Genomic DNA, 25,796 nt, shown 5'->3' with positions numbered 1-25,796 from the left:
CATTGTATGAACAGACAGTCAGGCATTTCTCCCCCTGAGCTGTTTACACACACAGCTCCCGGTCCTCGCTCTGTAACGAGCAATCGCAGGTGCCCGGCGGCGATCACGCGCATGGGAGTCAGGGGCGCGCGCACGAGCCTTTAGTGGCCGATGCGAGAGCCGACGTATAGCTACGGGCTCTCGCGCAGGGGATCCGACCTGCTGCCGTATAACTGCGGCGGCTGGTCGGCAAGTAGTTAAGATTTAATATATCAAAGATATGATATGGGTTAAATAAGAGTTTTTTATGACCAGAAGTGAAAGCTTCAATATAATAAACATTTATTAGAGCTTATACAAAGTCTAATCTAACACACCGAAACTATCTATCGCCTTAAAGAAGCAGGAAATAGTAGTTTAAAATATAAAGTATTTACATGGAGGGATACAGAGCATATTCCTCTAAAACATTAAAGTACAAGCATGTGTAGTTACATGCTAGACAGATCTTTACCATGGTTATCCTTTTAGACCTATCCTTCCATAAAAGTGAGCTCCTCCTCCCCTCTTGAGTATATACAGTTGCAATAAGAAGTATGTGAACCCTTTTGGAATGATATGGATTTCTGCACAAATTGGTCATAAAATGTGATCTGATCTTCATCTAAATCACAACAATAGACAATCAGTGTGCTTAAACTAATAACACACAAAGAATTAAATGTTACCATGTTTTTATTGAACACACCATGTAAACATTCATTGTGCGGGTGGAAAAAGTATGTGAACCCCTAGACTAATGACATCTCCAAGAGCTAATGTAGAAAATAGTAAAGGGATGGACAGCCGCACTCCAAGGAAACTTCAAAAAGTTGTCTTTATTGGTAAAAAATGGTCATGCAGAACAAAACACAGGAAGGGACAGCCGATGCGTTTCACACTATATCAGTGCTTAGCCATGACTAAGCACTGATATAGTGTGAAACGCGTCGGCTGTCCCTTCCTGTGGCTGTGTTTTGTTCTGCATGACCATTTTTTACCAATAAAGACAACTTTTTGAAGTTTCCTTGGAGTGCGGCTGTCCATCCCTTTACTATTTTCTACATTTGCCTTGTGCATTGCCAGCACCTTGGTTTCCTGAGAGGTTCCTTGATTGCTTACAAGACCCACCTGGAGCGGTGACTCCCTTCCCAGCTCCAAGAGCTAATTGGAGTGAGGTGTCAGCCAACTGGAGTCCAATCAATGAGATGAGATTGAAGGTGTTGGTTACAGCTGCCCTGCCCTATAAAAAACACACACCAGCTCTGGGTTTGCTTTTCACAAGAAGCATTGCCTGATGTGAATGATGCCTCGCACAAAAGAGCTCTCAGAAGACCTACGATTAAGAATTGTTAACTTGCATAAAGCTGGAAAGGGTTATAAAAGTATCTCCAAAAGCCTTGCTGTTCCATCAGTCCATGGTAAGACAAATTGTCTATTAATGGAGAAAGTTCAGCACTGCTGTTACTCTCCCTAGGAATGGCCGTCCTGTAAAGATGACTGTAAGAGCACAGCGCAGACTGCTCAATGAGGTGAAGAAGAATCCTAGAGCGTCAGCTAAAGACTTACAAAAGTCTCTGGCATATGCCAACATCCCTGTTAGCTAATCTACGATACGTAAAACACTAAACAAGAATGGATTTCACGGGAGGATACCACAGAGGAAGCCACTGCTGTCCAGAAAAAAACATTGCTGCACATTTACAGTTTGCACAAGAGCATCTGGATGTTCCACAGCAGTACTGGCAAAATACTCTGTGGGCAGATGAAACCAAAGTTGAGTTGTTTGGAAGAAACACACAACACTTAAATTGCTGCATTTATGTTTTATTTCCTATAATTATATTGCATCTACTTGTCCTTAGTGGTTACTTTTTTCAGGAATCAATCGATCGGCACAGGATCAATGAAAAGCTGACATGTTTCACACGACTATGGGGTGCTTAATCATGACTAAGCACCCCATAGTGGTGTGAAACATGTCAGCTTTTCATTGATGCTGTGCCTCTGATGTCTTTGTACCAGAAGAATTTTTAAACCGTCTTTAATAGAGGTGTTAACAGAGTGCGGCCATCCAGCCTTTTCTTAGATTCATTCCTACATGCAGAGCCAGCACCTGTTTCCATCAGCAGGTGAGAAGCATTATGAGATGTCTGCCTAGAGCCGTGTTCTTTTGTTGTTTACATTTTTTTCAGGCTTTTTACCTTTTATTTTCACCAAGTACACAATAACACACCCCCTGTCCTAGGGTGGCTACGCTTATTTCTCAGCTGTATCTATGAAGGGAGCCATGGTTGCCACCCTAGCTGGACTTCACACATGTGCCTTTATTCACTGCCTGAACCAACTTGCAGAGTTCACAGGACAACACTTGTTTTCTGACACCATGATCATAAAGGTGGTTCTCCCAGGGCGAGGCTCGGCCATTGCACTCCGGCTGAGCTGATCGTGGTGTCTTCCCTGTCGCTTCTCGGCCTTTTGGCTAAGATCAAGTGTAGTATCTGTTCTTATCAGTTGCCAATAGGTGGTGCTAAGCTGACTGTCCCCAGTACCCTGTGAGAGGGGGAACGGGATGGCAGTCGGCGGACGCTAAGCCTGTTGGCGTGGAGGTGAAAGCTTTCTGATCGGGACAGAGAGGCATGAGGTCGAAGCCAAGAGGCCGGGTCCCTGGCCTTTGGCCTGGATTTGGTGGTATCTGCCCCAGTCAGTTGTTCTGGAGAGAACCCTTGCTCCTCTTTTTACCGGGAGGAGCGGGTAGTATTTCCAGAATGTGATAAGGTGGGAGAGATAGGGGTTGTGGGTAGTAGCCTGCTTAGGTGGGCTCTCCCCGACCTCTTCTCCTACCTTCCTGGCTGGGAAGGGTGCTGCTGGTCCGGACCGGGGGCTAGGGACCGTTGAAAAGCCTGTGGAGTTAGTGGCAGTCCAGGGGTGCCATACATTGCACTGAGTGTGTGAGGGGCACTCAACGTGTGGCACCTTTTTGGTCACTAATCTCCACATACACCTTTTTGACACCTGCCGCTTGGCCCGGGCCTTTTGGCTAGGACCAGTGGAATTTTTGTTTCCTGGCCGGAGGGCCGGCCAATGTATTGCACATTGGTCACTTTACCTCACCCTCCCATCTTCCTTCTCCCCACTTTCCTTTTTTATTTTACCCCGTGTTTGTCTTGTTTTGTCACTTTTTTTGTTTGGTGCTTGGCACTTTAAGTGTGGCGAGTAGGGTGCTGGTCCCCGGGCCTGCCTCTGATAGTCTTGGGAGTTGGTGGACATGGCCTTCTGGCTTAGTTCGCCGGCTCTCATGGGGTCTCCCTTCGGGGGAGCCTCACCGAGGAGGGTTCTGTTTCGGCAGTCCCTCCGAGGATGTTGGGTCCTTGTGGCTTCGGCTGCTTGGACCAAGATGGGTCCATATGGCTACGGCTGTATGGACCACAGTAACTCTTTTTCCTGTCAGGAGCCTAACGCCCCGGGGGATCAGAGTTGGGTCCTCTTTTGAGGACCATTTGACGATGGCACCCGTCGCAGTTTTTTGTGTTTCACTCTTTATGTGTGTGCACATTTTTTCCTGCACCGGGTGGAGTTTTTGGGTTGTGTTTTGCACGCCACAGGCTTTTCAAAAAAAAAAATGTGCCTTTATTCATCTTATTCCAAAAAACTAAAACAAATGCAGCTAACACATCGAAAGACTTATAAGCTGCACTATATTACATTTTTGTTCTCCGGTTTAAATATTCTTTAGGGTAGTGGTTCTCAACCTCAGTCCTCCAGTCCCCCGAACAGGCCATGTTTGCAGGTTTTCCTTTTATCTTGCACAGGTGCTTTAAATCAGAGTCAATGACTTTGTATTTCAGACAGCTATTTTATCTAAGACCGCTTTCACACTGAGGCGGTTTTCAGGCACTTTCACGCTAAAAACAGCACCTAAAAAGCTCACGAAAACCTATTCCCATTAAAATCAATGAATGCTTTCACACTGGGGCGGTGTGCTGGCAGGGCTGTGAAAAACTCCCCTCTCCATTGAAATGAATGGAAAGGTCTTCAAAAGCGCTCAGTGTTTTTACTGGCAGTTTAGAAGCGCCTCGGTGTGAAAGTGAAATTCCCAAAACATGGCCTGTTGGGGGTACTTGAGGACAGGGTTGAGAACCACTGCTTAAAGCCTCATACACACAATCGGATTTTCATTGGACAAAGCGTAGGACTTTTGTCCGAAGGTCGTTGGCTGTAAACCTGTATTGCATACAAACGGCAAAGAATTGTCGGCCAACAAACATGAAACTACACGTTTTTTCAGCTCTTTAGCGCCACCCTTTGGGCAACTTCTGCTAATGTTGTGTTATGGTGAGCATTGCTTCTGAGCATGCGTGTTTGTACTTTGGAGCAGGGCTGATCCTAGGGTCAATCCGACAACAATTGTCCGATGGAGCGTACAAACGGTCGGATTTTCCGACAACATCCTATCATCACACAATTCCCGTCGGATAATCCGATCGTGTGTACGAGGCTTTAGGGTGATCTGTTTTATGCGTGTTGTTTTTTATGCTCAGTATGAATTGCCCAGGTTACTGAACAGTCTTTTTCAAGGAAGTGGAAGCCAAGACAAAGGAGAAGAGCGGGGGATGTGTGCAGCGTTCAGAATCAGGATGATGCCGAATATGTTTATCTTCCTATGAGAAGGAAACTAACGGCGCTTTTATTTACTGTATGATTGGTATTCACCTCGTTCTCTTTGTTTCTCTTTGCATACAACTTGTATTGAACTGCTGCATTGCTTACACAGCTGCTTTCCCGGCTCAAACAAAGGCCCTAGTGGAAATGTAGTTCAGGCTACCTAAAGCCTCGTACACACGATCGGATTTCCGTCGGACAAATCCGTGGAATTTTTATCTGAAGGGCGTTGGCTGTGAACTTGTTCTGCATACAGATGGCAAAACTTTTGTCAGCTAACAAACAGAAACTCTTAGGTGGATTCAGAAAGACTTAGGCCGGCGTATCAGTAGATACGCCGGCCTAAGTCTGAATTTGCGCCGCCGCTAATTTAAGCGTATTCTGGAAACCAGGGGGCAAATCCACAAAAACGTAGCCTAACTTAACTTTTACCATTTAAGTTACACTGGCGGAAAATTTCTACGTGCCCGATCCACAAAGCACTTACCTAGAAATTTTCGGCCGTGTAACTTAAATGTCTCCGGCGCAAGGCGGTCCTCTTCTGCAGGGGGCGATGACAATTTAAATGAGGCGCGCTCCCTCGCCGGCCGTACTGCGCATGCTCGTGACGTCATTTTCCCGACGGGCAGCGCGCGAAATTACGTTACGCCGGGCTTTGTGGATTGCGACGGGACAATAAAGTTGCGTCGGGTAAAAAAAAAGTTACGCGCCGAAAAAAAAAATTAAAAATTAAAAAAAAATTGCGGCGATCGAAACAAAGGTCTGTTTTTACAAGGTGTAAACAGTTTACACCTTGTAAAAGCAGCCCTAATTTTACGTATGCAAACTAAAACTTACGCAGAAAAAACAAAGCTGAAAAGCTTTGTGGATCTCCGTAAGTCCTCATTTGCATACGCAAAGCGGCATTTCAACGCGAAATGCCCCCAGCGGCGGATGCGGTACTGCATCCTAAGATCTGACAGTGTAAGTGTCTTACAGATGTCGGATCTTCTGCCTATCTTTGGAAAACTGCTTCTGAGGATCAGTTCCATAGATAGGCACAGGGATACGCAGGCTGAACAGCAGTTCCGCCTGCGTATCCCTTTTGAGGATTTGGCCCCAGATACGCTTAAATTAGGCTCAGATACGAGCGGCGTAAGTGTCTTACACCGTCGTATCCTAAAGTGTAATTTTTAGGCTGATCGCTAGGTGGCGCTTCCATTGCGGTCGGCGTAGAATATGTAAATCACTAGATTCTAGTCGGATCTACGCCGTATCTATGCGTAAATGATTCTAAGAATCACTCGCATAGATACCCGGGCTCAGAAACAGAGATACGACCGTGTATCTGGAGATACACCGTCGTATCGCTTTTGAGAATCTGGCCCAATTGTGTGCAAAAGTCTTACCTTTTATGAGGAGTGTTTCTACATCATGGGCGGTTTCCCGACACGTCGCTCCAGTAGTGATTTGCAAAGCGGCCTCATGGTCTTCAATTAATACGTTCATGGCGCACTACTGCGTAGAACCGGCCTCGTTGTCTTCTGTTAATTTTGGTTTACATACTCTTTCTGTTGATGGTGCCAATTAAACCTTTTTTTTTTTTAACCGCTTAACCACTTAAGGACCGCCTCCTGCACATTTACGTTGGCAGAATGGCACGGCTGGGCACATGCACGTATAGGTATGTCCTGTGCTAGTACCCAGCCGTGGGTCGCCCCCTGGGACCGCAGGACCCGCGGACCCGATCGCCGCTGGAGTCCCGCGATCGGTCCCCGGAGCTTAAGAACGGGGAGAGCTGTGTGTCAACACGGCTTCCCCGTTCTTCACTGTGGCGGCGTCATCGATCCTGTGATCCCTTTTATAGGGATACACAATTGATGATGTCACACCTACAGCCACACCCCCCTACAGTTGTAAACACACATGAGGTCACACATAACCCCTTCAGCGCCCCCTGTGGTTAACTCCCAAACTGCAATTGTCATTTTCACAGTAAACAATGCATTCTAAATGAATACATATGTGGATGAGGGCGCTGTGGTTCAACATGTGAACCAATTGCACACAATTGGGCAAGATTCTCAAAAGCGATACGACGGTGTATCTCCAGATACACCGTCGTATCTCTGTTTCTGAGCCCGGGTATCTATGCGAGTGATTCTTAGAATCATTTACGCATAGATACGGCGTAGATCCGACTGGCGTAAGTCACTTACATCGTCGGATCTTAGATGTCATTCCACGCTGGCCGCTAGATGGCGTTTACGACGATTTCTCATTTGTCTATGCAAATGAGTCTGATACGTCGATTCCCGAACGTTTTTGCGCCGCCTCGTCGTCGTTTACGTAAGCGTAAACCTACCCCTGCTATATGAGGGGTACGTTTACGAAGGTCCGTCATATGCCATGGTAAGTATGGCGTCGGGACAGCGTCGTCTTTTTCCGTAGTTTTACTAAGTCGTTCGTGAATAGGGCTTGACGTAAATGACGCTCACGTCGGCTTCATTGACGTTTTCCGTCGTGAGATGGAGCATGCGCACTGGGTTATTTTTACGGCCGGCGCATGCGCAGTTCGATCGGCGCGGGGGCGCGCTTAATTTAAATACAATCCGCCCCCTTTGAATTACGCGGCCTTACGCCGGGCCATTTACACTACGCCGCCGCAAATTTCGGAGCAAGTGCTTTGAGAATACGGCACTTGCTCCAGTGTGTTAACCTAGTGAATGAGATTCACCTGGTAGGTGAAACAAACAATACAATATAGGAAGGTACTGCTATTGTGCAATTATATAAACATCTAAAATAAATAAATAATTTGAATTAAGTTTCAACACATCAAAATTACAGGAAAAGAACTCGCCCAGATAATAGCAAATTTTATCAAAAAAATAACAATGCAATAACACAGATTATCACAAATGTGATGTGATTATGTGAAAAAGTTCATAAAAAGAGAAGTTCATGTGGATTGATGCATGAGGTTAAATTCACAGCAGATAAGGAGAACGCCTTCGCCATCTAGTTTCACCCGAAGTGCTCTGGATAACTTATGCGCTTACCCTTACGTATGGACCCCTTAGAAAAGTGAACTTTTTCACATAATCACATCACATTTGTGATAATCTGTGTTATTGCATTTTTTTTATTTTTTTTATGAAATTTTCTATTATCTGGGCGAGTTCTTTTCCGGTAATTTTGATGTGTTGAAACTTAATTCTAATACATTTTTTTTTTTTTTTAGATGTTTATATAATTGCACAATAGCAGTACCTTCCTATATTGTATTGTTTGTTTCACCTACCAGGTGAATCTCATTCACTAGATTAACACATTGGGGCAGATCCACAGAGCGAGTACGCCGGCGTATCTACTGATACGCCGGCTTACTTTCAAATTTCCCGCGTCGTATCTTTAGTTTGAATCCTCAAACCAAGATACGACGGCATCTGGGTAAGATCCGACAGGCGTATGGCTTCGTACGCCTTCGGATCGTAGATGCAATACTTTGGCGTCCGCTGGGTGGAGTTCTCGTCGTTTTCCGCGTCGAGTATGCAAATTAGCTATTTCCGACGATCCACGAACGTACGCGCGGCCGTCGCATTCTCTTACGTCGTCTCTAGTCGGCTTTTTCCGGCGTATAGTTAAAGCTGCTATTTTGCGGCGTATAGTTAGACTTGCCATGTTAAGTATGGCCGTCCCGCGTCGGAATTTGACATTTTTTTTTTTTTGCGGAAGTCGTCCGTGAATCGGGATGGATGTAATTCGATGCACGGCGGGAAATTTAGGGACGGCGCATGCGCAATTCATTCGGCACGGGGACGGCACGGGGACGCGCTTCATTCAAATGAAACACGCCGCCTAATCGCCGATTTGAATTCCGCCGCCAGAGATAGACTACGCCGCCGTAACTTACGGCGGGAAAACTTTGTGGATTCGAAGTCTGGCAATGTAAGTTACAGCGGCGTAGCGTATCTCCCATACGCTGCGCCGGTGCAGATCTCTGTGGATCTGCCCCATTGTGTGCAATTGGTTCACATGTTGAACCACAGCGCCCTCATCCACGTATATATTCACGTACACAGTTCACCCCTGTAAACTGAGGAGCAGCTTTTTATTTGTATATTTTGCATACACCATCCTTCCTTGGGGGGTTGTATATAGATTGCACTGTATTTAAATATATAATTTCTGGCGTGGAAAAACACTTTCTATCAATGCATTCTAAATGCACTCTTTGCTGTGAAAATGACAATGGTTCCAAAAATGTGTCAAAATTGCCTGAATGTCTCAGTCATGAAAAAAATCGCTGATCGCCACCATTAGTAGTAAAAAAAAAAAAAAAATTTAATAAAAATGCAATAAAACTATCCCCTATTTTGTAAACGCTATAAATTTTGCGCAAACCAAACGATAAACGTTTATTGCGATTTTTTTTTTAACCAAAAATAGGTAGAAGAATACATATCGGTCTAAACTGAGGAAAAAAAATGTTTTTTTTATATATTTTTGGGGGATATTTATTATAGCAAAAAGTTAAAAATAGTGGGCTAGATTCAGATAGGTGAGCGGATCTTTAGATCCGCATAACCTATCTGATTTACGTTACGCCGCAGCAAGTTTTTCAGGCAAGTGCTTTATTCACAAAGCACTTGCCTGTAAAGTTGCGGCGGCGTATCGTAAATCCCCCGGCGAAATTCAAATTCGAGGTGTATCATTTAAATGAAGCGCACCCCCGCGGCGACCGAACTGCGCATGCGCCGTCCCAAAAAAATCCCAGAGTGCATTGCTCTAAATGACGTCGCAAGGACGTCATTGGTATCGACGGGAACGTAAATTCCATCCGTATTTGCGAACGACTTACGCAAACGACGTAAAATTTCAAAACTCAGCGCGGGAACTATGGCCATACTTAACATTAGCTACGCCTCATATAGCAGGGGTAACTATACGCCGGAAAAAGCCGAACGCAAACGACGTAAAAAAAAAGCGCCGGCGGTCGTTCGTTTCAGAATCGGCGTAACTCCTCATTTGCATATTCCTCGCGTAATAATACAGAAGCGCCACCTAGCGGTCTATTTTTGTTTATAGCGCAAAAAATTAAAACCGCAGAGGTGATCAAATACCACCAAAAGAAATCTCTATTTGTGGGAAAAAAAGGACGCCAATTTTGTTTGGGAGCCACGTCGCAGGACCGCGCAATTGTCTGTTAAAGCGAGGCAGTGCCGAATCGCAAAACCTGGCCGGGTCCTTTAGCTGCATTTTGGTCCGGGTCTTAAGTGATTAGGGACTGCCGCACACAGATATACGTCCCCTTTAAGATCACAGTCGTGCTCTGTAACCGTCCCCGCGGGAATCACGGACCTGATCACCACCGGTGTCCCGCGATCGGGTCACAGAGAGGAAGAACAGAGAGTAAGTGTAAACAAACCTCTCCCTGTGCTTCCTAGTGAGACTGACACTGATCTTCTGTTCCCTGTTCCCCCACAGTAAGAAACACAAATCGGGGCACACTTAACCCCTACAGTGCCCCCTCCTGGTTAACCCCATTCACTGCCAGTGTAATTTTTACAGTAAACAGTGCATTTTTATAGCACTGTTCGCTGTATAAATGACAATGGTCCCAAAATTTGTGTCAAAAGTATCCGATATGTTCCACCATAATTTACTAGTAATGGCGCTGATCGCCGCCATTACTAGTAAAAAAAAGAAATATTAATAAAAATGCCATAAAACTATCCCCTATTTTGTAGACGCTATAACTTTTGCGCAAACCAGTCAATAAACGCTTATTGAGATTTTTTTTTTTTACCAAAAATATGTAGAAGAATACGTATCGGCCTAAACTGAGAAAACAATTTTTTTTAATATATTTTTGGGGGATATTTATTATAGCAAAAAGTTAAAAATATTTTTTTTTTTTCAAAATTGTCGCTTTATTTTTGTTTATAGCACACATACTAAAAACCGCAGAGGTGATCAAATACCACCAAAAGAAAGCTCTATTTGTGGAAAAAATAGGACGCCAATTTTGTTTGGGAGCCACGGCGCACGACCACGCAATTGTCAGTTAAAGCGACACAGTGCTGAATCGCAAAAAATGGTCAGGTCTTTAAGCTGCAAAATGGTCAGGGGCTTAAGCGGTTAACCAGCAATTGCCCACCCGGGTGTGTATGGCTAGTTATTTACCATACGTAGGCTGCCATGAAGTCTTTCAGGAAAACTGCAAATTTCTTATCAAACACTTACCATAATTTTCCTTTCCTGATGGACTCCATGGCAGCAGAATTTCCCTCCCAGATGCTGGAGTAGGCAAAGTTGTGGAATACAGCCTCTGGCTCGGAGCAAAGATTTATGAAAGAGGGGTCCTATGAGCAGGGCTGGACTTACCATTGGGCTTGACTGGGCTCAAGCCCATGGGCCCCGCCCAATAGGGGGCCCCCACGGGAGGAGGAAGAAGCAGGAAGAGCCGTGCAGCACTGGAGGAGGAAGCTGGAAGAGCCATGCCTCAGAACTACGATTGCAACCCCCCCGCTCAGCTACTTTGATTGGCGGCGCCCCCCCGCTCGACAACTTTGTTGTGCTTTTTTAAGGTCATATTTACCCGCACAGTAATTTCTATTGAATTCTTTTATAATGAAGATATTTTTAAATACAAGACAATCTATATGATATAGTCTGTAATATGAAACTTATTCACGGAGACGTATGATCATACAAAATAGCTAATTTATTGGTAGACAAAATATGAATATTTACATGAAATTAAAATACCAGTTGCGTTACATTAACGACTTGAAAATCAATAAAATACCCCCAAAATGGGCATGCAATACCTTTGATTTGTGTCATGGTAAGTTCTCAAGATAACTTTATGTAAATGACAATGAAACAAAAGCGTCTATTTCACATGCCCAACCGTTATTATACTGCAGGTAAGTAAGTGGTTAACAATGTGAAATATATTGGACGTTTGTTTTGTCAATAAAATTGGAACTATGTAAAAATATAATTAAAACTGTACTCTTTAAGGAAAAATTACCAGTTATTGATTATGAGAACAAACCATTACTACAGGATATTCAATACTTCAATATTTCAACATTTCTAGGGAACAACTGAATCGCCCAGAAGCGATTCAGTTCGCATGTGCCGCGCTATATAAGTGTTTCATTCATTCATTCAACAATAGATTTGAGATAAAATCAAAAATGACATAGTTACCAATTCCCAAGATAGCTATTTCCTATTGGCAAGTGACCAGAGCTAAAATCGTTGCAGTCTTCATGCATAGTGCAAGTGTGCCCCCTCCCCATTGGTGTCAGTCCTCCCTGTATCATACTTCAGTCATTGCTTCATTCCTGCTCTCATGGGGCGCTCCTATTGATGGGGTCTTCCTTGGGGTCTTCTTTCCTTCCTTTCTTCTCATCTCACTCTCTAATTTTATATCGATCAGAACAATAGGACCATAAAGATCATACTCAGTTCTGCCCATCTGACAACTGTCCTTAACTCATAGGCCTGTGGCACATATGGGCGTTCCTGTCAAGACGTGTCTGGTTTCTATTGGCTGACAGCTTAATAATTAACTTGTTCTCTGGGCTTGGAGAACCTCAAGTAATATCACTTCCAACCACTAGCTGTCTCACCTTTATTGTGAGATAATCCATTCGTTAATATTTATATTTTTGGGGAAACTATCTATATATATATGTATACATAGATATATCTATATATACCTATACACATACCCATTCTGGCAACTCTACGTTTCATAAAATACAATTAGTATACCTTTGTATCCCACATAATATGCTTATTTATATTCCTGTATAACCGCATATTTCCCAACAACATTCTTTACAATCATGCATAGGTTTATATTTCAATCAATGCAAATTAATTATTAATGTGGATACATGAATCATTTTGATATGTGTTTGATGGATATGTGTTACAGGTTAATTCACATTTTTACTATCACAATGTGATATCTTTCATAATGTTGATTAGCTTCTTCAATGCACTTCTATTTATAAAACAAATTTCTCATATAATTCTTTCTTCGAACAAAGTTCTAACTTAACGGATATATTTCCCTCGGTCCTAAGATGTCATTGATCATCTAAACATTACTTTTTATTTATTTCATATCAACATATATTCTTTTAATACCATGTGTATTTTTAAAATCTCTGACTTATCAAATTATATGTCCGTCTCATAGATGGAGGCCTATCTTTGTCCTTGGTGTTTTTTTTTAAAAAAAAGTTTTTTTATTGATGTAAACACACAGAACAAATATACAGTTGCCAGACATTTTACATAGATAAATCAGCAGTAAATGCAGCATTGAGTATAAGAGAAATCAAAGTGAATTAACACAGAAGGTGATCGTCCATGCATGAGCACCCTCTCCTTGTACTACAGTATAACCAACATGAAAAGAAAAAAAATGGAGATGCAGAGTACAGCTTAAAAACAACAAATATATCAACGGCTGTATACCCCCAATGTTCCCCGAAGCCCCCTCCCATACAGAGACAGACATGTCGGGAACTATAGCAGCATCACATAGTTCACATTCGAGACGGGTATAGGTTCCCCTATCAGGGCAAAAGGGAAGACCTCCACCATTGTACCTTGAGGTGTGTATGCAGGAGAAGAGGGATGAGGGGAGGTGGAGGGGGGGGGAGAGGCCCATAATACCGGACCCAAAGAGATTCATGACCCGGGGTTCTACCCCAATGAGACCCCACGTGGCTCCCCGTGCAACCAACCCCAAGACCCAGTCCTTAAAATATATTATTATTATCTTCGCCAAAACCCATGACAACTTTGATTGGCGGCACCCCCCGCTCGACAACTTTGATTGGCGGCACCCCGCTTCTCAGCTCCAGGGGGCCCTTCGATCAACACTTAAGCCCAGGGGCCCCCACCACCCTAAGTCCTGCCCTGCCTATGAGGCATGAGAGGTGAGATTAACCCACAGGTAGGCTGCCATGGAGTCCATCAGGAAAGGAAAATGTCGGTAAGTATTTGATAAGAAATTTTCAGTTTTAGCACTGGGACAGTTCTGGGCTCAATTGGCTGAGATCTGATATAATCAAAGTGGGAATATTGGAACCACATAAACAGCAAGAGGAGGGACTTTAGAGGTGCTCAATCACAAACCCAAGAGCTAAAAAGGAGTATGCAACCTCAATATAAAAATTAAAACCGCAGAGGTGATCAAATACCACTAAAAGAAAGCTCTATTTGTGGAGGGAAAAAGGACGTCAATTTTATTTTGGGTGCAGTATCGCAGGACCACGGAATTGTCAGTTAAAGCTGGTCAGGCAGGGGGTAAAAGCTTTCGGAGCTGAAGTGGCATTTACCAATTGAAGGTCTTTCACTCAGGGCCTTAGGAGGCTGCACATGGTGTTAAGGTCTGCCTGCACACCAGCTCGGTGACTAATCAATGGGGAACCCAAAGAAGTCTTTGTCACTGGTACAATATGGCACTCACACATTTCAAGCAGGCATTCATACCTCCCAACATTTTGAGATGGAAATGAGGGACACCTACTAACAGACGTATGTAAGCATAGCACACGCCCACTGCCACACCTCCCTAAAGGAGAAATAAAGTAGAGTTTCGGCCCAAAATTATTTAATTGTTTTTTATTGATCCTAGCATTATCACTAATTAAATACAAAAGCGAGTATACAATATTCATTATGGATTTAGCAAAAATAAAAATTTCTCACTCAATATTTTCTCCCTCCTGTTGTGGCCATTGCCATCATGATTGTGGGCATGTGAAGCCCAATCGATATCTTCCTGGATTAGCTTTGGAGAGGTGCATGCTGAGCAACTAGCGTGCACCTCTAGATCTCGAGCATGAGTGAGTGAAAAACGTATATAGCGCTGCACATGCGAACTGAATCGCCTTTGGGCGCTTATTTGACCACTTCTCCCTTGAGCTCAAAAGAGATGGGTTTTGATCTTTCTCCTAAAGGCCAAGTGGTTCTCCTCCAACCGAATGGAGGTTGGCAAAGTGTTCCAAAGTCGAGGGCCTTGGACAGCAAATCTTCTTTCTCCTTTGGACTTGTATCTGGTTTTGGGGATTCGGAGTACATTTTGGTTGGAGGATCGCAGAGCGCGATTGGGGTTGTAGGCTTTTATTTTGTCGCATAGGTATTGGGGGGCATTTCCCCAAATACATTTATGCGTTAGACAGAGTGCTTTGAAAGTGATTCTGTCTTTCACTGGTAGCCAGTGAAGGGTTCTCAGTGATGAGGAGATTGATTCCCATGTTTTTTTTCAGTCACCAGACGCGCGGCCGTGTTCTGAACGACCTGCAGGCGCGTGATTTGGTACTTTGGGAGTCCGAGATAGAGGGCATTTGCATAGTCCAGCCTGGACTATGCAAATGCGCGATTCAACAGCGACCATAGCACCGATTGTTTCTAAAGTTGCCATAACAACGGGCGGCAACGGAGGAAGGTCCCGCCCCTCTGTTATTGCAACATAAACACATCTCAGGCGCTGTGATCCGCCTTCAATTGCATCATTTCCTGTCAGGAAATAGTGTGACTTTTCGTCACAGTACTCCCCACAGACTCCTGGGAAATGATGACACATTATGTCCCAGGAGCACAGGCGAGGGAGGAAGAGACGAGGAGCGCCGCGGACCAGGAAGTGGCAGATTAGGAGGACTACATAGCAACAGGGCGATTCTGGTAAGTATATATATATATATATATATATATATATATATATATATATATATAAAAAAAATCATCCAAATGTTTTTTAATAGGTTTAGAGGAGTCCGATTATAAAAAAAAAAAATTCAGGGTGGAACTCCACTTCAACCAAAAAAAAAAGGGTTAATTAAATCCACAAGGACTTTTTTTTACCACTACTATTTTTTTCTATTGGCTTTTAAAATGTACAAATGCAGCAATTTAGAAATCGGATGAAAGGTTTAGCACTGGGAAACACTTTTTGAAAGATAAAATGCATTTTATATACAACTATATAGATCACACCAAAATGAGGAGGAAAGAGGGACAGAGGGCTCCAAATCAGGGACAGTCCCTCGAAATCAGGGACAGTTGGGAGCTATGGGCAGGGGCGGACTGACAACTCATGGGGCCCCGGGACAATAGGAGATTATGGGGCCCCTGGGCAATAGGAGATTATGAGGCCCCCAGGCAATAGGAGACATACACACACTGAAAAGGTACTGGAGAGGCGGGGGAGCTATAATCTTGGGATTTTTAGAAGAAAAGGATGTCGGTAAAGGACATTTCAGGGACAGATGAAAAAAAAACACAGATTTTTACATACTGTCCCTGGTTTTACTGGGGCTGGCAACCCTGATGGGGCCCCCTAGTGGCATGGGGCCCTCGGGCAGTGCCCGAGAGCCCGAATGGTCAGTCCGCCCCTGGCTATGGGCATTTGGGTTACAAAAGATAAGAATGTGATCTAGGTCCCATTCTCCCCCGATCCATATCTAGTCTCTTCTTTTTAATTATGAAGAAAGGATTGGATAAATCCACAGGTAAACCGGAAATCCTCTATTCATTTCACCCCCTGAGCAGCATAATACAGTAAATAGATCTGAGACACATATATAATATTATTGTAGTCTATATAAGGCCTTTTACACAAGTGATTCACAAACCTGTTTATAAAAGTGCATAATTAAGAAGTATTCCTTCAAACTCTTCAGAAACATATTTTAAAATCCTTCATTGCATTCTCTTCATTGTTTTGATGGCACAGCAGCAGACAGGATTAGTGCAATTTTGGCGTCAGCACCAATTCCCAGGAAATGTTCATTGTTCCATTCAAATCTTTGGTAAAATAATACATTGTCTTCTTTTCTGATACAAATCGGGAACACAAGCATATGGCTTAACAATAATTGTCTTCAGACATTTGGTTGCCAGTAATTATTTGATGGTGCGGTTGGTCGGGGTGGAGGGGGACGGGCAGGCTGTGGTTTGGCGGCAGGCATTGGTGGTCTGAAATAGAGAAAAACACAATGTAATTAGGAGCTATAAAGTGAAAAGACAAATATATAACAGCAACATTTCAACTTATTTACAGGTATTTTTACCCTTTCATGCCTTAAAGCGGGGGTTCAACCAAAAAAAAAAAAAAAATTAACATTAGATTCAGTCGAGTTGTCCTAATGACAATCGGCTGTTTTTTTTTATTTTATCCCCGTACAAACCGTATTTTCACCACCGCTTACGGGTATGTTTTCTGCGGGACTGGGTGTTCCTAATTGATTGACAGGCTTCCGACCGTCGCATACTGCGCGTCACGAGTTGCCGAAAGAAGCCGGACTGCGAGTCGGCTCTATACAGCGCCTGCGCACCGACGTTCGGCTTCTTTCGGCAAGTCATGACGCGCAGTATGCGACGGTCGGAAGCCTGTCAATCAATTAGGAACGCCCAGTCCTGCAGAAGACATACCCGGAGGCGGCGGTGAAAATACGGTACGTACGGGGATAAAATAAAAAAAAACAGCCGATTGTCATTCTGACAACTCGGCTGAATCTAATGTTTTTGGGGGTAAACCCCCGCTTTAAGCTGCGTACACATGACCATTTTTCATGTCATGGGAAAAACAACGTTTTTCTCGACGTGATTCTTGTTAAAGCGGAGGTTCACCCTAAAAACAAGTATATACCATTCAATCCAGCATACTGCCGACATGTACAGTATGCTGTTTTCTTTTTTTTCTTTTCGGTTTACATACCGTAGTATAGGTATTCACCCCCCCCCCCCCCCCGGCTTCCGGGTAGTGAATCCCGCGGGAGTGGGCGTTCCTATTCAGAGACTAAGTGATTGACGTATGACAAAAGCTTCCCCCCCTGGCGCAAAAAAGGCGCGTCACCAGTTTCCGAAAAAAGCCGAACGTCGGTGCGCAGGCGCCGTATAGCGCCGTATAGAGCCGACTCGCAGTTCGGCTCCTTTCGGAAACTGGTGACGCGCCGGGGGTGAAGCTTTTGTCATACGTCAATCACTTAGTCTCTGAATAGGAACGCCCACTCCCGCAGGATTCACTACCCGGAAGCTGGGGGGGGGGGGGGGGGAATATACCTATACTACGGTATGTAAACCGGAAAAAAAAAAACCAGCATACTGTACATGTCGGCAGTATGCTGGATTGAATGGTATATACTTGTTTTTAGGGTGAACCTCCACTTTAAGCCTGCCTTACATACACACGATCATGAAAAAAAAAATGCTTGAGCAAAGCGCGGTGACGTACAACACGTACGACGACACTATAAAGGGGAAGTTCTATTCGGATGGCGCCACCCTTTGGGCTGCTTTTGCTGATTCCGTGTTAGTAAAAGTTTGGTGAGAGACGATTCGCGCTTTTCAGTCTTTGCGCTTTTCTGTCTGTTACAGCGTGATGAATGTGCTATCTCCATTACAAACGCTCATTTTACCAGAACGAGCGCTCCCGTCTCATAACTTGCTTCTGAGCATTCATGTTTTTTTTCCCGTCGTTAAAGCCTGCACACGGCCGTTTTTCACGACATGAAAAAGGACGACGAGAAAAATTTGAGCATGTTCTAAGTTTTTAATGGCCATTTTTCACGTTGAGAAAAACGCTCTGGAGCCCACACACGATCGTTTTTAATGACATAAAAAAAATGCAATGGAAAACGGTCGTGTGTGCGCGGCATTAGCCTATTTCTGACATTTGTTGCTTACAATTTAAAATCCATATTTTTTGCTAGAAAATTACTTAGAACCCACAAACATATATATATATATATATATATATATATATATATATATATATATATATATATATATATATATATATATTTATTTTAGCAGAGACACTAGAGAATAAAATGGCAATCGTTGCATGATTTTATGTCACATGGTATTTGCGCAGCGGTCTTTCAAACACATTTTTTTGGGGAAAAAAAGACTTTCATAAATAAAAAAAAAGTCAAGTTAGCCACATTTTTTTGTATAATGTAAAAGATGGTGTTACGCCGAGTAAATATTTACTCAACATGTCACGCTTTGAAATTGCGCACACATGTGGAATGGCGACAAACTATGGTACCTAAAAAATATCCATAGGCGACACTTTAAAAAAAGTAACGGTTATCAGGTTAAAGTTATGCCGCGTACACACGATCGGTCAAACCAATGAGAATGGTCTGATGGACCGTTTTTATCGGACCAAACCGATCGTGTGTGGGCCCCATTGGTTAATTATCCATAGGTTAAAAAAAAGCAATCTTGTTTTAAATTTAACCGATGGATACCTAACCGATAGGAAAAAAAAACGATTGTCTGTAGGCACGTCCATCGGTTAAAAATCCATGCATGCTCAGAATCAAGTCGCCGCATGCTTGGAGCATTGAACTTCATTTTTTTCAGCACGTCGTTGTGTTTTACGTCACTGCGTTCTGACACGATCGTTTTTTTAACTGATGGTGTGTAGGCACGACTGACCATCAGTCAGCTTCATCGGTTAACCGATGAAAACGGTCCATCAGACCGTTTTCATCGGATGGACCGATCGTGTGTACAGGGCTTTACAGAGGAGGTATTTTTTTAGAATTATTGCTCTCGCTCTGACGATCGCGGCGATACCTGACATGTGTGCTTTGAACCCTGTTTACATATGCGGGCGCGACTTACGCATGCGGTTTCTTTGCTGCGCGAGCACGCCTGGATGGGGGCGCTTTAAAAAATGTTTTTTTTTTATTATTTAATTTTTTTTTTACATTGTCATATAAAAAAAAAATTCTGATCACTTTTATTGCTGTCACAAGGAATTTAAACATCCCTTGCTACAGTAAGAGGTGGTGACATAACGAATGACCCGAAAAACGAAAAAAAAAAAAAATGAATGAAAAGAAAACTAAAACGAACAAATTTTTCGGCAGTACACGTGTCTACTGACCGGACCATCCACAAAACGAATTTCGGCTGATTCTGCATGAACTGGCGCAAATTCAATCGGTCTATGGCCAGCTTCTGATCATGCGATTATCATTTTCACAATAGGGCACTTTGATCTATGAGCATGTACATATAAACAATACATACCTTTGTGGCACATGGTGTGATATGGTAAAGACATCAGAGAAAGTTCTGTCCTGCCAATTCAAAGAAAAAAGTATTCAGATGAGCAATGATGCAGAATGGGGACGGGGTGTATAAAGCCTATTCCTGGGCTTTCAGTGAGGTCAGTTTCTTAACAGGTACTTCTGGGTATGTTGGCCCAGATTCTCAAAGGGCTTACGACGGCGCAGCGCCATGTACGCCGTCGTAAGTCCTAATCTGGGCCGTCGTATCTACAACTGATTCTTAGAATCAGTTACGCATAGATATCCATTCGATCCAACAGGCGTAAGGCTCTTACACCGTCGGATCGTAAATGCAATATTTTTTTTCCCCGCTAGGTGGAGCTTCCGTCGATTTCCACGTCGAGTATGCAAATTAGCTATATACGCGAATTCCCGAACGTACGCGCGGCCGACGCAGTAAAGTTACGATGTTTACGTTTTCCCGGCGTATAGTTGCCCCTTCTATATGAGGCGCAGCCAATGTTAAGTATGGCCGTCGTTCCCGCGTCGAAAATTTATAAAATTACGTTGTTTGCGTAAGTCGTCCGTGAATGCTGCTGGATGTAATTTACGTCCACGTCAAAACCAATGACGTCCTTGCAACGTCATTTAGAGCAATGCACGCTGGGAAATTTTAGGGACGGCGCATGCGCAGTTCGTTCGGCGCGGGAACGCGCTTCATTTAAATGAAACACGCCCCCTACCCCCCGAATTTGAATCCCGCCGGGTGATTTTTTGGGAAAGATTTACTTTCATGAATTTTAAAAACATGAAAAAGTAAAGTTAGCCTAATTCTTTTTGCATAATGTGAAAGATGATGTTACGCCGGGTAAATAGATACCAAGCATGTCACGCTTTATAATGGCACGCACTCGTGGAATGGCGACAAACTACGGTAACTAAAAATCTCCATAGGCGACGCTTTAAACTTTTTTTACGGTTACCTGGTTAGAGTAACAGAGGAGGTCTAGGACACCGTTTTCATATGCGGGCGCGACTTCCGTATGCATTTTCTTTGTTGCGCAAGCTTGCGGGGAGGGGGGCGCTTGAAATTATTTTTTTTTATTATTTTTTTATTTTTTATATTAAATTGTTTTTTTTGTTTTTTTTTTACATTTTGATCACTTTTATTGCTGTCACAAGGAATGTAAACATCCCTTGTGACAGTAATAGGTGGTGACAGGTACTCTTTATGGAGGGATCGGAGGTGTAAAAGACCCCCGATCCCTCCTTTGCACTTCAAAGTATTCAGATCGCCGAAAACGGCGATTCTGAATACGGTGTACTTTTTTTAAATCCGGCGCTATTGGCAGCCGAGAAACCCGGAAGTGACGTCATGACGTCGCTTCCGTGTTTACATTGCGGAGACTGAATCAAAGCCGTTTACGGCTTATTTTCAGTCTCCGCCTGGACACAGAAGGCGCCGGATGGAGGATCGGGTCTCCCGGTGGGACGGGAGGCCCGGTCAGAGCGACGAGAGGCGGCAGGAGGGGGGGGGATGTGCCCTCCCGCTCCTCCGGCATAACAACCGAGCGGCTTTTAGCCGCATCGGTTGTCATGTCTGGATAGCCAATCGCCCGCTCTAAACAACAGTACCGGGATGATGCTTGCAGCTGCGGGCATCATCCCCGTATAACCCCCGAAAGCCGAGGACGCATATATGCGTACGCTCGGCGTGAAAAGGATAAAGTGTAACCAGTAAAAGGCCCGTACAGCCGATCCGAAAAATCGTACGTAAAATTTCGGCGGACGAACGATTTGCCGATTTTCGGATCGTTTGAACAGCCGATTCTGGTTTTCCGTCAGCGTCGCATGTACTCTAAAGGTCCGACATATCGTGCCGGAACTTCAGAGCTTCTTGCTGGGACGTGCGGGAGTGACGTCATTGCGGCTCCGGCCACTCACAGCGACGTCGGGGGAGAACATGTCAGCTTCTCTCACAATCCTGCGAGCTGTTCTGTCTGATATTTTTCTTCCAGATCTTGCTTTAACTTCCACTGTTCCTGATGACTGCCATTTCTTAATTACATTCCGAGGAACAGAGGATATTGACATCTGAAAACGCTTTTCTATCTTCCTATAGCCTTCTCCAGCTTTGTGAGCGACAACTATTTTCAGTTTCAGTTTTCTAGACAACTGCTTAGAAGAACCCATGGTGCTGATTGTTGGGGCAAGGTCAGATGAGTCTGGGCATTTAAAACCTTTGAGATTGACATCACCTGGTCTTCCCAGACGATGATTGAGAACAATCCATGACACTGGCAGGTCTCAGCTTTGCAAAGGGGGCAGTGCATGCTAGAAATTCTGCAGGGTGCCCAAACTTTTGCAGACGCCATTTTTTTTGTTTTCTGTCATTTTGAAAGTTTAAATGATGGAAATAAAATCTAACTTTTTTTTTACATATTATAAGAATGTCTAATCTGTAATTTGATGCCTTTTGGAGATTTTTCCATCTTTCCTTGGCTTCGTTATGCACATTAATACAAATTTTTACCTGGGGTGCCCAAACTTTCGATCCCCACTGTATTATATACAGTACATGTGTATGACCGTTCAAGCATATGACTTTCTTTACTTTGCTGTTATGGCCTCTAGTCCCAGATCTTTTGTAGACATAGCAATGTCCCTGGTGTCAATGGTATTAGATAAATGTTCCCAGGGCAGCGTGATCTATGAGGACAGCCCTGTGCACTGGAAACAATGCTCTGATTATCACCCCACTGCTAAATAAGCTGTGTTATGTTTGCTATACATACTGAGGATTGAGCTTATTACCTCGTTCCTTGGTGCATTACTGGCAGCATTTCGATTTGTGTAATTGTTTGCTGGTGGTGGCGGCTGTCTTTGTGCATTTCGATCTCTGGTAAAAAAAAAAAAAAAAATCAATTGCAAGACATTTATGCATTACTTCAATATTAAATATACTGGGCTAGATTCACATAGATTAGCGGATCTTTAGATTCGCGTAATCTATGTGATTTACGATCCGCCGGTGCAATTTATCGAGGCCAGTGCAGTATTCACAAAGCACTTACCTCGAAAATTGCACCGTCGGATCGTAACTCCCCCGGCGGAATTCAAATTCCGCGGCTAGGGGGAGTGTACAATTTAAATCAGGCGCGTTCCCGCGCCGATTTAACTGCGCATGCGCCGCCGGCGAAATTTCCCAGTGCGCATGCTCCAAATGACGTCGCCAGGACGTCATTGTTTTCGGCGGCTACGTAAATTCCGGCCATCCGTATTCCCGATCGACTTAGGCAAACGACGTAAAAATTTGAATCTCGGTGCGGGAACGACGGCCATACTTAACATTAGCTACCCCTCATATAGAAGGGGTAACTATCCGCCGGAAAAAGCCTAACGCAAACGACGTAAAAAAAAAACAACGGGCTGGCGTTCGGTCTTGAATCGGCGGTTCTCCTCATTTGCATATCCGACGCGTAAAAAAACACGACGACACCTAGCGGCCGGCGGTAGATTGCAGCCTAAGATCCGACTGGTGTAAGTCACTTACACCAGTCGGATCTAAGGGAGATCTATGCCGAACATATTCTTATGAATCAGTCGCATAGATCCGACCGTCGGATCTCAGAGATACGACGGCGGATCAGGAGATCCGCCGTCGTATCTCTTCATGAATTTGGCCCACTGTCTTCACGTGCCAGGCGTGTTCTAAAGAACACAACGTCTTGTTTTCCACACCAGATTCCAGTCTCCATATCAAATCTGACTCTGACATATGACAGCTGGTACATGATTGGTCATAGAGGGAAAAAAAGGCTATTTGCGCGTAGAACACCATTTTAATATAAGGCCGTACAAAATAGCACTGAAGTCAGATCAAAGTCGGATCGCCGTCTCAACTGACCCGACTTTGGCATGCGACTTGTACTCTGATGATCTTGAAGGGGAACTCCTCCGCAAATAAAAAGAAAAAACGGCTTGGGTTCCCCCTCCAAGAGCATACCAGGCCCTTCAGTCTGGTATGGATTTTTAGGGTAACCCCCATGCTGAAAAAACAGCGTTGGGGTCCCCCCATAATCAATACCAGACCCTTATCCGAGCACACAGCCCAGCAGGTCAGAAAAGGGGGTGGGGACAAGCGAGTGCCCCCCCCTGATCCGCACCAGGCCGCATGTCCTCAACATGGGGGGGGGGGTGCTTTGGTGCAGGGAGGCCCTGCGCCCCTCCACCCCAAAACACCTTGTCCCCAGGGGTCAAGTCCTGGGCAAAAAAGTGTGGGAACTCCCACCCAAGATCCACTCCCCCACAAAAAAAAAAAAATGATACGCTCATATGCATAACTAGTAAACCGCATGTTTTTTTTTTTTTTTTTCCGAGCCACTGTACCTTAGTAATCCTTTATGTTAGTGGTCGCTTCCTGTATATGGATTCATCGGGTAGTGTGCAGGTATTCCGTCACTTCCTCGATGCCGCAATGTCTTCTGGGAGCTTTTGTCATTGTTCCCAGGAGACATTGCGACATCGAGGAAGTGACGGAATACCCGCACTCTACCCGATGAATCCATATACAGGAAGCAGCCAGTAACATAAAGGATTATTAAGGTTTGCCTGCCCCTGACAGTGACTCGAGCTGGGCATCGCCGTTAAGTGAAGGATTGGCTCGGGCGGCTCGGCTGCTCTCGGCTTCTCTAGTCCTGCAAAGGGAACTGAGTTCCTGCTGTGAAAAAAGTGCAGGAACTCCGTTCCCACGCGTTCCCGCAGGACTTGAGCCCTGCTTGTCCCCATGTTGATGAGGACAAGGGCCTCTTCCCGACAACCCTGGCTGTTGGTTGTAGGGGTCTGCAGGCGGGGGGCTTATCGGAATCTGGAAGCCCCTTAGTAGACCTGTGCCAGGGGACCCTGGGGTCTAGCTCTGTCTCTATGATCCGTATTCCAGAGAATGGTGGTCATCTTCATACTAAAAATATTAAAGGGGTTGTAAAGTTAACATTTTTTTCCCTAAATAGCTTCCTTTACCTTAGTGCAGTCCTCCTTCACTGACCTCATCCTTCCATTTTGCTTTTAAATGTCCTTATTTCTTCTGAGAAATCCTCACTTCCTGTTCTTCTGTCTGTAACTCCACACAGTAATGCAAGGCTTTCTCCCTGGTGTGGAGAAAGCCTCTTGAGGGGGCGAGCAGGAGAGTCAGGGCACTCTCTACTTTACAGATAGAGAAAGGAGCTGTGTGTTAGTGGGCGTCCTGACACTCCTGCTCGCCCCCTCAAGAGGCTTTCTCCACACCTTGCATTACGATGTGTAGTTACAGACAGAAGAACAGGAAGTGAGGATTTCTCAGAAGAAATAAGGACATTTAAAAGCAAAATGGAAGGATGAGGTAAGTGAAGGAGGACTGCACTAAGGTAAAGGAAGCTATTTAGGGAAATGTTTTTTTACCTTTACAACCCCTTTAACAATAACCGAAAATAATCCCGGGTCTTATATTAATTTTGGCAACAAAAGACACAGTAGGGCTTATTTTCGGGGTAGGGTTTTTTATTGCAGCCTTCCTAGAAAATAACGCTAGTAGCTAGATTCAGAGAGGTTTACGCCGGCGTATCAGTAGATACGCCATCGTAACTCTGAATCTGCGCCATCGTACATTTAAGTGCATTCTCAAATTGAGATACACTTAAATGTAGCTAAGATACGACTGCCTGCGCCGTCGTATCTTAGCTGTCTAGTTCCGCCGGCCGCTAGGGGCGTGAACGCTGATTTACGCCTAGAATGCGTAAATCAGCAAGATACGCCTATTCACGAACGTACGCTTGCCCGTCGCAGTAAAGATACGCCGTTTACGTAAGGCGCTTTCCGGCGTAAAGTCGAACAAAAAGCTGGCCTAGCCAATGTTAAGTATGGACGTCGTTCCCGCGTCAAATTTTTTAAATTTGACGTCGTTTACTTAAGTCGTCCGTGAATGGGGCTGGACGTAATTTACGTTCACGTCGAAACCAATACGTCCTTGCGGCGTACTTTGGAGCAATGCACACTGGGATATGTCCACGGACGGCGCATGTGCCGTTCGTT

At 44.3% G+C, this 25,796-nt stretch overlaps 1 protein-coding gene and 1 pseudogene across 1 annotated transcript in view; one reads left to right on the top strand and one right to left on the bottom strand.

The window, feature by feature from the left end:
- The first annotated feature begins 2,480 nt into the window (after window positions 1-2,480).
- On the top strand, window positions 2,481-2,575 carry LOC120912528 (annotated as a pseudogene).
- Window positions 2,576-16,024: 13,449 nt separating this feature from the next.
- The window catches only part of LOC120946700 (disintegrin and metalloproteinase domain-containing protein 9-like), a 133,546-nt gene continuing 123,774 nt past the window's right edge, over window positions 16,025-25,796 (bottom strand). The window contains exons 20-22 of the mRNA XM_040361330.1: window positions 22,545-22,629; window positions 19,750-19,799; window positions 16,025-16,677 (exon numbers count right to left, since the gene is read on the bottom strand). Of these exons, the coding sequence (XP_040217264.1) occupies window positions 16,584-16,677; window positions 19,750-19,799; window positions 22,545-22,629 (229 nt within the window). The 3' untranslated portion in view covers window positions 16,025-16,583. The remainder of the gene's footprint in view (window positions 16,678-19,749; window positions 19,800-22,544; window positions 22,630-25,796) is intronic.

The sequence above is a fragment of the Rana temporaria genome, chromosome 8 (genome assembly GCF_905171775.1).
Source record: "Rana temporaria chromosome 8, aRanTem1.1, whole genome shotgun sequence".
NCBI lineage: Eukaryota > Metazoa > Chordata > Amphibia > Anura > Ranidae > Rana > Rana temporaria.
The sequence above is the reverse complement of the archived record's forward strand: the minus strand, read 5'-3'. Positions and strand labels throughout refer to the sequence as shown.